This window comes from Rattus rattus, chromosome 12 (assembly GCF_011064425.1).
Source record: "Rattus rattus isolate New Zealand chromosome 12, Rrattus_CSIRO_v1, whole genome shotgun sequence".
Lineage (NCBI taxonomy): Eukaryota > Metazoa > Chordata > Mammalia > Rodentia > Muridae > Rattus > Rattus rattus.
This window is the reverse complement of record NC_046165.1, coordinates 64,467,676-64,480,215: the sequence shown is the minus strand read 5'-3', so window position 1 is coordinate 64,480,215 and position 12,540 is coordinate 64,467,676. Positions and strand designations below refer to the sequence as shown.

The following is a 12,540-nucleotide window of genomic DNA, read 5'->3' as shown; positions in this document are numbered from 1 at the left end:
TCTCCTGCCCAGATACTGAAAGCCATAAATCATACTTGCTAAGGGGGGTGCCGCTGAGGGGCCACCATCGTCACCTGCACTCGTCGGGGTCTGTGGAGAGGCCATTGCCGACTTCCTCACATGGGAGACACTGATGAGCCTTTCATGACTCTCTTCCTGATGAGGTAGCCACTTAACGTTTCTGAATGCTCTCAGGAGGTCAAAAGTCTGCTCACCCCCACTAGACTGTGCTATGAAATTTATTTCCATTTTGACAAGAACAAAGAGCTTCAAAGAAGAAAGAGAGAAAAGAAAACAGAGAAGCCGTTCTTGCACACATTGAGAATGGCCTACGTATTCATTCTCCCTCCAGAGAGCAACAAACCCTCTACAACTAGAGGGAGAGGACCTAAACTAGGCAAACTGTTAGTGAAACTGAGATTTAACACATGTGTAAGCAAAGTAACGGGCAGGGCCAGCTAGACAGGCCATAGCTGAAGTCAGATCAACCCCCACACCAGCTTCCCCCTTCACAGCTCAGACCATGTGCAAGATGATTTAGCCATTTATAAAATGAACAAACAAAAACAGAAAAACAAAGGTAATGTTTGTCAATGATTAACAGTGAAAAGACGAACTTCTGAACTTGATTTCCTAATTTGTATATGTGGCTTATTCTTAGACAGAAGCCTAAACGCACCTGAGGACACAAAGGATGACCTCTGCCGCCCTTGACATCCAGCGTAGACCCCTCCATGGGATGCGTTTAAGTTTCTGTCACTAAAGGTTCCCAGCTTGCGTATGATCCCATTTCTACTGACATCAACAAAAGGCCCTCACAATGGGGTGGAGTGGATCCACCAAGGAGGGAGGCAGTAATTCTTAAGTCCTGTGGGCACCCAGAGAGGAGAGGAGAGGCAGAGGTAACGTGCCCAATGCTACTGATACATTTTGAGTTTAAAGTGCTCAAAAAACACAGGCGTGAAAAAGTTTGGGACACCAGTGTTTCCATGGGTTGATGGGGGTGAGGTGGGGACAGCATGTTCAAGCTAACCAGGAAGCTGTCAGTCTTGGTCCTGACTGCCCCTCACAATCCCTCAGTGGCTGGGAAAGTTCCCAGGTTCAGGTTTGCTCCCTCTGGGGGAATGGCCTAGGAGCCATTTTTGTTGTTGTTGTCCTTGTTCATTTGGCCTATATTTTGTTCTCTTTAATTCAGTGAAATTTAATTTGTATTAGGTAAATTCTTTTATTCACACATGTCTGTCTTTATTGTGATAAAAAAAATTAACAGAACATAAAATTCACCCTTTGAGGGCTGGAGAGATGGCTTTGTAGTTAAGATCCTTGCTCCTCTTCCAGAGGACCTGAGTTTGGTTCCCAGTACCTATTACTGAGTGGTTTACAAATGCCTGTAACTCCAACTCAGCTCCATGAGATATGATGCCCTTAGCAGGTACACACACACACACACACACACACACACACACACACACACACACACACACACACACACACACACACACACACACACACACACACACACACATACACACACACACACAGATACACACACACACACACACACACACACACACACACACAGACACACACACACACACACACACAAACACACTCACACACACACACACACACACACACACACACACACACACACACACACACACACACACACACACACACACACACACATATACACACACACACACACACACACACACACACACACACACACGGACAGTGAAAGACCCTGGTTGAAGAGGTTTGAAACCCCGGTGACCCTGAGGGATAGTAGGCATTTTACCTGACTCCCAGGAAACCAGCCGGTCACTAGCCTGCTGCCCCTCCATAGATTTGTGACTATCAGTCACATAAGGGCAATGCCCCAAACCCCATTGTAGGTGGAGGACCTGACTATAGGTCACATAGGCTCCAGACAGATCTCCATTATAATGAGGTACCTAAAGGCCTGGAGGCTTAGCTAAAGAATTTTCCTTCCCAGACGCTCCTCCCTGCAACAGGTATTTAATCTCAGGCCCACTCTGAGAAGGGGGTAACAGTTTTACTCATCCACTTTCCACCATGACAATAAACGTCTTGAAATCATGGACTGTCTCTTTTATCAGGGTCCAGGATCCACTGTGGAACCACCTTTGCCTACAGAGCCGCTGTCTGGTCTCCTGAAGAAAGCTTCCCTGCACTCGCCGTGACACCCACCACTGAGCTCTAGCCTATTGTCACCAAGCCAAGGACTATCCCTGAGGGACCAGCCCAAGTGCCCCCTTTTCCCCCTCAGCCCTGGGGGGTTGGTTCCAGCCCTGCGGGGGCCCACTCCAGTCTCAGCTCTTCTGAGGTATCCCAGCGCTGCCTGGATGCCCAAGAGCCTGAGAACCCACTGCTCTGGCCTCCTTGCAAGCCAGGTGACCTCCAGTCAGCTCTGACAGTGTCCTGCTTCAGACTGTGCTTCCCCACCCCTGGAGCGCTGACCCTCTCACAGCCCAATGTCCGCCCAAACTTCCCATGTCCTGCCTCCCGGAGTGGCTTGAGCTCTGTGGTGGAGCGGACTTGGGCCTCCCACCTTAACCTACACACACACACACACACACACACACACACACACACACACACACACACACACAAAGTATAACTAAATCTTTCAAACAATACTTTTAAGACTAAGCATATCACGGCACTTGGCATAATCGCAACACAACCGTCCTCAGCACGAGGCTCCAGAACATTTCGCCATCTTCAAAAGAAAAAGCCTGTATCTATGAAGCAGTTACCCGCTTCCCCCCTTTGCTTAGGTGCTTAGCTTTGTGTGTTTGTCCACTCCGGATATTCCACAGGGATGGAATGTTGCCACATGCCATCTTGTTTGTGACTGGCTTCCTTTGCTACCCATAGCTTTGACGTTCAGCACACTGTAGTAGATACCATTGTCTCGTTCCTTTCTACGGCTGGATACTATCGTAGACAGGCCTCACTTTGCTTATCCACTTGTGAACTGAGTTATCTACACATTTGGCTATGGTGAGCAATGCTATTATAAATGCATGCACATAAGTATTTGTTTGAGTATCCATTTTTAATTCTTTAACGTCATCTGGTACACTTAAACTGCAGCCCCCCGCCCCAGCTTTGTAAGGTTCTCTGGATGGTTCTTTGTAAAGCTGGTGCTGAGCAGAGGGGAGCACATGAGGAGAAGACACATGGATGAGGCTATGATGGGCCATGTGGCCAAAGTTCAGGAAAACATTCAGAGGCTTCCAGAAATACAGCAGACACAGTAGGATATGTCAGGAGATGACAGACGGTCACAGCAATAGAAAAAAAAAACACCCCAGCAAGGAACCAACGGGGGCACCAAGATGACTCACCTGCTTGCTGCACAAGCCCTGCAACCCAGGTACAGCCTCCAGAACCCGGCCAAAGGTGGGGGAGGACGGACTTCGTGGATTTATCATTTGACCTTCACAGGTGCACTGTGGCATGCGCAACCCCATCTCTCCCCACTCTCACGCACAGCAATAACAGTAATAAATCGTCTTTGTGAACTTGACACAAACCAGGAAAGACACTCCCTCAGTTGGGGAGTTGCCTCTGACTGACCCGTGGGCAAGTCTGTGGGGCGTTTTCTTGATTAATGTTTGATGTGGGAGGGCCCAACCCACTGTGCTCATGGTGCCCCTGGGCAGATGAACCTGGGTTGTATAAAAAGAAAATTAGCAACCCTTAAACACCATTCCTCCATGGTCTCTGCTTCAGTTCCTGCCTCACGTTCCTGCTTTGGCTTCCCTTGCTCATCAACTCTGACCTGTAAGCCAAGGAAATCCTTTTCTCCACCCAGGCTGCTTTTGGTCAGAGTTTCATCAAAGCAACAGGGAAGCAAAATGGGTCAAACAAACCATCAATGACAAATGCTTGAGGAACTAGGAATCAAATGAGAAAGAGAATGTGCCAGTCGCTTATGATGGAATGTGGGAGGTATCAGCCTCACTGAGGGTGTAAGGCAGACACAAAGAATTAACACCGATCCTAAAACACTGTCCCAGAAGAGCAGAGGCCACACTCCTTTAATTATCACACAACACCTAGGACGCGCAATGCAAATATCAAACTCACAACTGAAGTTGGGCACTAGCCCGCAGAGTAAACTGACTGGCACCTATCCTGCTCACTACATACTTTTAACTGCATGGGAAATGTTGAAGCATATAGCAAACTGTAATTAGCAAAATTGGGTATAATTTAATCAAAATATATAAGAAACTTCCAAGGTCGGAAACCATACAAGTAAAGACCCATTTGTTCTCATTTACCTAGATAGTGTGGAGTGGGTGTCCGAGCTGGTATCAGCTGAGGCAGGCACACTTGAATGCCTGAGAAGCATCACTCAGAAAGATCTTAGACTGAGGCGGGGTTTTGCTCTGCTCTACAAACTGGCTTCATTTTTTAGGTTCAAGTCATCCTCCTGTCTCAGTTTTCTGGTAACTGGAGGTTTGGTTGAGTTTCTGTGTGCCTGTTTGGAGAGTGTCTTTAAGGAGTTCCTGCTCTTGGAATACGGAAGGTTTTCAGTGTAGAGAGGGTAGAGATGTGACCTTTGGGGATGCCTGAGCTCACTGTGTGGCTGGGTGGTCCGTGATTTCCCTTTACTACTTAAATCTGTCTTAGTTTGAAGGACCTCTTACAAAACATTTAATTCTTATACAACATTCAACCATCTACAAGTTGATTTTGGAAGAAAAAAGACAAACCCTTTCCTTCTATATTTATAGAAAACAGTAACTCAAAATAATTATATTTTCAGTATGGAAGTGAGAATTAAGGCCAACTTTATGTGTAAAGTCACATGAAATTTGGGTTACATTTCTAAACCTGGGGAAGCACCTGAGTGCTTTGTTTAGAAAGCCCGCCTTTGGTTTTTGTTGTTTTTAAGTCAGAGTGGGAAGAGCGGCCAAGAACTGTGTGTGGCCAGGAAAGCGGGGCACCACCTGGGGTCTTCTTTCTAATGGACACTTCTATGTAGTCGATGGTCAGTGTATTTAACTTGAAACTGGCTCTCAGTGCCCACTACAGTTTGAGCTCTTTGTTACATCATCCTAAGGTCTGACCCACAAAGCCAGGCAAAGGCAACCTGATGAAGAGGAAAATACATTTTTCTTTAGCATTAAGCAGCAGGTTAGATAGGAGTCTATGCCTGCCTGGTTGTCCCTTGGAAATCCAGATGGACACATTTTGATTGCCCCATGCAAGCCTCTCCGAGAAGTTAGCATATTAACTTTGAGCTGCAGTTTAATACGTTGGTCCCCGTGGTTTCCTGATGTCCCTGGTTCTACTGTTTGATTCAGCCACAAACAAGCTGGGGACTGCTCCTTGACAGACAATGCAGGTGGCAGGCAGAAGTGACTGGCCAGGACTCGAGGATCAGGTAGAACAGTAATGACATCAAGCGCTGAAGAACTTACACAGATCAAGTCCCATCCACTTAACAATTCGGCATCTTAGGTGCAACAACGAACTAGAAGACAGGATTCCCAGCATGCCTTTCAGCCTTCTGGCTGCCACGGTCCCTTTGTCAATTGCGGTCTCTCATCTTCCTAGTGGATTATTTTCATAATTCTGACTTTCAAATCTCTATCAGAAGGGGAACCTCCATGTTTTGTACAGTCAACAGAATGTTAGCATCGAAAGTCTTCCCAGACTCCACAAAGAACCAAGGAAGACTTTCGGTTGGGTGGAGTGATGGTTAATTCTAATTGTTAGTTTGATTAGATTAAGAAGCACTTATTGCTATAATTAAGCATGCTATTGGGTGTGTCTTCGAAGGTGTTTTCGGAGAGGTTTAACTGGGAGAGAAGACCGGTGCCAACTGTGAATGCCACCACCCCATGGAGTGGCAAGAAACAGAAGCAGCCAAGCTACTTGTTGCTTTGAGTAAAAATCTAGGAACCAACAGCTGAAGATACATTATGTTTTGTTTAGCTTTTTCTATTTTTAACATCGCACTTGAAACCTAGAATTTCTGTTTGCCGTCCTTACCAGAGCCCACAGCACAGACACATCACGATCATTGACTGGGCACAATCCACGAACCCTCACCTGCAGCAGATGACTGCTTTGCACGAGAGCGCCAGGTCCAGAAAACTTCTTCGGACTTCAAAGGAGAGTGCGTACTTCAGGGTATGGCCGTCGATGATGAGGGCCACATCATTCTCTTTGCCCAGCAAATTTCCAAGGTCCGTGCAGTGCTGAGTGATGGCCGCCCTTGTTGCCTGGAAAAAGTGAAGAACAACAAATAACATTTGTGGGCTTCATACAGGAAAGGTGATCTTAAAAGTTTCTGAAATGAGAACATGGAACGTGGAAATACACTCGGTTCAACTTGGTACTGTCACTGGGCTGGCGCACCCTCTTTGACTGTTTGATGGCAAAACATCCTCAGAGTGAGAGTTATTCATAATGATTACATCTGGTTTAAGTGTACAGTAAAATGAAACTCTTCTCCAATGGGATTGTCAGTCTCGTTACACATACACACACACACACCTAAGTGTGTGTGTGTGTGTGTATCCATTATATATAGGTCATATATATACATATACATATATATCCATTGTATATGCATATACATGTATGCACATACACATATGTACATTATAGATGTATGCACACACATATATGTACTTTATATATACATAATATATACATATATGTATGCACACACTCATCTAATCTTTTAATGCTCTTAGAAAAGGGACCTTCACAAAAGCACACATGCTTCTTTTGGGGGGAAAAGGCACTATTGGGACGTACGTGACAAACACCAGCATTTCTCAGTTTGCATAAGATAAAGCTTTACACAGCCCAGCAGGGATGTGATATAAAAATATGTGTACATATGAAGATAAACTTCCATGTCTACTGAGAGTTTCAGACTATACTGTTGCCTCCATGTATCATGGAGATAAGAAGAGAGCTGGTCATTCTCACATGGAGAACCTATCTCAGCCAATTAAACCGCCCATACCAACCAGGCCACTGCCACCAGCCTAAGCAAACACTGTGGGCCGTCTGTTGTTATGGGTAAAGCATAAGAGTCACTCCCGTAATTAATAAAAGATGTTCTTATGTGGAGGAATGTATGGGCTCGAAGAGAAGAATGCACCTTTTGGCTGATTAAAAAAGAAGCTTGTGTTTACTCAGAAAGCAAAAATACACTGAAATTATTCTTTCTGGACAATAGATCTTTTGTCTATAAAGTTACATTTTCATGTAGTTTACCTTACGGTAACCTAAATTATGGTTTTGAAATGGTGAGTTTAAGGGACAGGCATTTTTCTTGCCCTAGCTCCTGAAGCTTACTTACTGGTGCTGACAGTGAGAAGCTGCTTCCACTACCCCTCCGCCCAGTTTCCATTCTCCAGAAGACTTGTAAGGACCTCACACTATGGCTGGACATCTTACCTTTTCATAAAAATCAATATAATTTAGCTCGTTCTCGTCCTAACTCCTACTTATCCTCTCCTCTTTGACACTGGGCACAACCTCGTAATCTCTTCAAACTCCCATTCCGTGTATAAAGTGGGGCTTAGAACACTTCCCTACATCATGATTACGAACAAGTGAGCCCACCCGCATAGGAACTGAGCACAGGCTTGGCACACGGTTTACCCTCCGTGAAGCCCCTTGCTGTATTCCTACTGTTTGGTCATGAGGGATGTCTGATACTGAGGAAAACGCACGTGAGAGCGAGTGGATGCCACCACTGAGCAGGCTTGGCCAGTGCAACAAGAAGTAAATAACAAAGCAATACACTGCCAGCCAAAGTCACACTGGTTTCCATTAACGATAAGGACTTTGTGCACTTCATCCTTAGCACTTCCATTCTGAGCTGCAGACAAGCACCTTCGAAGCATCTTTAGTTATCTATGGAAACAGCCTGGCCTTCGGCAATTGGGTGGACGGAAGAAGAGCTTTTCCACGTTGCCAAGACAGAGCAAGGCTGCAGGGGTCTATTCCTGCAGGGCAGGAAACCCTACTGAGACCACAACACTGAAGGCACACCGTCCTGTTGCTACCGCAGACTGCCGTCTAGCTAAGTGCCTTCCATCCCAGTGGGTGCCCACGGGCGGGCTTTGGCACAAAATGGAAAAGGCTGATGAATAAAGTTCCCTGAGACAGAGAGATCATGGTTTTCACAAGAGGGCATAGCAGAAATAGAGACATGGGGGGGAGGCCCGGGGGGGGAGTGGAATCAGCGAGGCAGCTTTCCTGTTTGGGCTGCTAAACTACACACTAATAGTCGTTTGTCATCACAGGTAGAAGCCCCAGCTTTGGCTGCTGAATGACTACTTGCATGGCCGGGAGGTTCTGGGGCCAGAATCCGGAGGATGTTTTCAGAACAAGAGTGAGCAGTGAGAAGATGAAGGGCGGAAGGGTGATATACTATGGATTGACCGTGTCCTCAAAGTTCATGTGGAAACTTCATCTCAGTACTGCAGTTTTGAAAGGTGAGACCTAATAAGGGTCATCAGGTCACTGTCCCCAGAATGAACTGACAGAAGCATTGCACGAGTGTTTTTGTTTGTCCCTTCGTTTGTTTGTTTTTAAAATCGCTGTCTCCTTCACTCTGGCTCTTCTAATAAGGAAGACGGAGCAGGAAGACTGTGACGGCTGCTTTTGCAATTGGATACATTTGGATACAGATCTCAGTAGAAAAGCTGACCGGCCCCCAGCAGACTGGTCTGTGATTAAGCCCACGGGGTGTTTCCTTCACTGATGTTTGCGTGAGGGCACAGCTCACTGTGGGTTGTGCCGCCCCTGGGTGGGTAGTGGGGGATGCTGTAAGAACGCAGGCTGAACAAGCCATGAGGAGCGATATAGTAAGCAGCACTCCCCGTGCCTTCGGCTTCAGCTTCTGCCTCCAGGTTCCTGCTTTGAGTTCCTGCCCTAACCTCTCTTGGTGATGGCGTGTGAAACGAGAGCTGTAAGCTGAAGGAACCCCCTTCCTCCTCAAGTTGCATATGGTCATGGTGTTTTACCACAGCAATAGAAACACTAAGACAAAGACCTTTGCCAGATGGTGTTTTACCACAGCAATTGAAACACTAAGACAAAGACCTTCCCCAGATGTAGCCCTTAAACTAGGACTTCCCAGCCCATGCAACCATGAGCCAAATGCTTTGCTTTTGTTCACAGACCTCTCAGCCTGGATATTCCGCTACAGAGCAGAAAGCAGACTGAGCCATGGTGCCTGGGAAAGCTGACTCTGAGAGGTGCACACACAACCTGCTCTCCCCTTGGTAAGCAAAAGAAAAACCTGGAAAGGCCCTGGGGTTTCCATAGCAACAGGGGCCCTGGAACAGAGAGGCACTCACATCCACTTGTTTTGAGAGTCTCTTCCCATCTCACAACTCAGGAAACACAGTCTTAACCATAGACGGTGTTGCTTGAATACTTCCGAATGACTACATCAAAGCCCTGTTAGCAAGCAGAGCCTCAAGGAGTTCATCAGATCTCAAGGGTGGAGTCCTTGTGATGGGGTTAGTGCAAGGCAATAGATCTAAGCATGCTAGCATTCTGTCCCCAACCCTTCCCTCCCCCTCTCTTCTTTCTCCTCCCCTCTCTTGTCTTCTCTCCTCCTCCCTCTCTTCTCCTTTTTCCTCTTCCTCACCATGTGCAGTATACAACACAATTCGAGTCATCTGCAAACCAACATCTCATCTTGATCTTGACTTCCAAGCCCTCAGAACCAGGAAGAAAATGCCTGCTTTTCTAGCCTCAGGGCCCATGGTGGTTTTGCATTAATAGGAGGAGAAGACTAAGAAACATGGTAGCTGCTGAGGTGGTGAGTATCGGGTTCCTGTCACCACAGACAGTTGGATGAAACAACCACAACACCACAAGACCACAGTGACTGGAGAAGTGATGCCAGTACCATGCTTAGAGTTTGGAAGAGGCCTCACAGGAGAGCATGAAAACCTCACTTACACATGCCTGCATGGGAGAAAACCACATACATAGCAGGTTACAGAGCATGGGAGAAAGCCATGGTATTGGTCTGTTCTGTGATGTAAATGCAGCATACCTTAGTCTAGAAGTCTATAATGAACATAAATGTATTGGCTAATGGTGATAGAGGTCCAAGTCCAAGATTAAGAAGCCAGAATTTGTTGACAAGCCTTCATGTTGTGTCATTTCATAGCAGAAGGGCAATTATGGGATAGAGGGGAAGGGAGAGAGGAGAGAGGGAGGGAAGGAGGGAGAGAGGGACAGACAGACGGAGGGAGGGAAAGACACAGAGAGGCAGAAACAAAGAGACAGGCAGACAGAACTCAAAGCCTTAAGTTCTTTCACATGGCATTAACCCATTCACAATTACCTATCATTAGGTACCACTTTCCAACAATATTACTAAACTACCAATACATGAACTTGAAGGGGAACATTCACACAGCCTCAGCCTCTAACACAGAGGGAAGCCAGGACAATGCTCCTATCATTTGAGTTGAGAACAATAATTATGTGCCTACTATGGCTTAGTGTGGGCAAAGGGTGACTTGATGACTTCATCAAGTTTGCAGGTTACTATAATCCCAGCCAACCACAGACATGAAGCAGAGCAAGGCCATGAGGCAGGCCATTAAAGATGGCGGCGCACAACATTCTCAAAGGAGTGCAACAGTGTATTCTTCACTTTCGTACACTCCTCATTTTTAAAGGAGTGTCATCTCGGTTGCACTGTAAGATTCACAAGAATAAACAACATGAAGTGTATATGTCTGGGTTGTATTGTTTTTATTGCCTGTATAGAATGGTAGTTACTCTGATGAGTAGGTATTGATTAGCTGCTTTAAATAGGTTTAGTTCACAAACCTATTTTATGGAACTAACATGGCTGATTACTTTGCATGACAGAAATCCATGTGTGTACCATAATCCATGTGAGAAAATTCATGGTCCATGGAAGTGAACATGAGAAACATCTTAGTAATGTTTGGTTCTCTCTTTACAAGTCGAGGGGGCATCCACAATGGATGTGCAGTTTGATGCTTGGGACATCCGTAGGATGTAATTAGGTAATGATTCTAAATATTCCCTTTTAATATCAATGGCAAACCATATGCAGATTTTGGGGATCAGGGATCTCCTTGGTGTCATTATAGTCTAGCCAGCCTTTCAGGTACACATATTGTTGTGTTTTTTCCTAAAAACTGATTCAATTCCTTCTTTTCCTTTGTGGCCTTCTTGCCTGTAGTAGCATCAGCTCGCTTTCCACAGTGGTCTCTTCCCTCTCAACCACACTGCCTTTGCCCTGGAGAACTGAAACTTCTCACACATCTGCAGCTCTTCCTTCTATCTCTACCCTTGACTTTCTTGCGTCTGTGCCTTGGTTTTCACTCGAGTGCTCTCCACGTCTACTCAGCAATAATCTTTGATCGAACCCAGACTAGCTGAGTTCTCCACACACTTATGGAAGAATATAGGTCCCTTCGGTGCCGTTCTCAGGCGAGTCCATGGAAGGCACTGCTATTGCACACCGTGCCTTACTCTCAAGTGGGCTATGATCCCAAAGTCTATTTGTAAGGTAGTTATTGAACACTTAGAATTCTTTTCCCAAAGGAATGATGCTATGCGTTGTGGTTGGATCCCACGGTCTTTAATGCCTACTTAGCCCGGTTGCTAAAATTTATACTGTACTCCTTTTATTTTAATAAAAAAAACCCAATTACTAAAAGTTACAATGGACTTTGCTGTTATGAGGGCCGTAGGGAGTTGAAGCAGGGGAGTTCCTTCCCTGAAGGTTAAGATGCATTCCAGCATTCTTAATTGGCACTTGCCTTCTAGGTGTTAATGTTGAACTTCATGTTTTTCAGCTTCTCATTTATGCCTCACAATTTCATTTTCCTTGAGATTAAAAGTACACATGATCACGTGCCAAAAGTGGGCAACTGCACTTGATTGTCCCGTAGTCACGCTTTAAGTGACTCTGATGCTGCCACAAGGCCAATGCTTGTGGATGCCTTTCCAGTGTTTAAATAAAACTATATAAAACCATATGCCACCGGCCATCTCAAGGGCTGGCTCTGCAGCTGCTCATGTATAGATGCTCCCCAACCCCATATTAATCTGATGGTCCTTGGAGCTCCAGTGAGGAGCAGACTTGCTTAACCCATGAACCGACAGGGCTCCTATATCCAGGTCTTAATCACTTCACATCTAATAAGCAAACCAGGAGAGTGGGATGCGGTCTGACCCTGGCTATACCCTTTCTGATCTGCAGCAACCTGGGGTCTTTCCTCAAAAATCAATCTAGTTCAGCAACTCTGCAATCCGTGGAGGCAAGAGCCCTTCTCCTCCTTGAGCTTAGTAGAGCCATAAAGGATTCCTTGGAAGCCATGGGAGTGGCAGCTGCCTTAGCCATGACTTTGATGTTCTGCAAATTCCAAGGCGATCTGAGCTGGCTTTGCTGAAAGCCAAGAGGGTTCAAGTTTCAGCAGCAGCAGCAGATCAACCAAACCATACTTAGTCTTTGAGGTG

General features: G+C 45.9%; 1 protein-coding gene across 1 annotated transcript in view; it reads right to left on the bottom strand.

Moving 5' to 3' along the window:
• Positions 1-12,540, bottom strand: part of Atp8a2 (ATPase phospholipid transporting 8A2) — a 492,798-nt gene that overhangs the window by 255,164 nt on the left and 225,094 nt on the right. Inside the window, exon 25 of the mRNA XM_032917468.1 lies at positions 6,100-6,272. Coding sequence (XP_032773359.1) covers positions 6,100-6,272 — 173 coding nt within the window. The remainder of the gene's footprint in view (positions 1-6,099; positions 6,273-12,540) is intronic.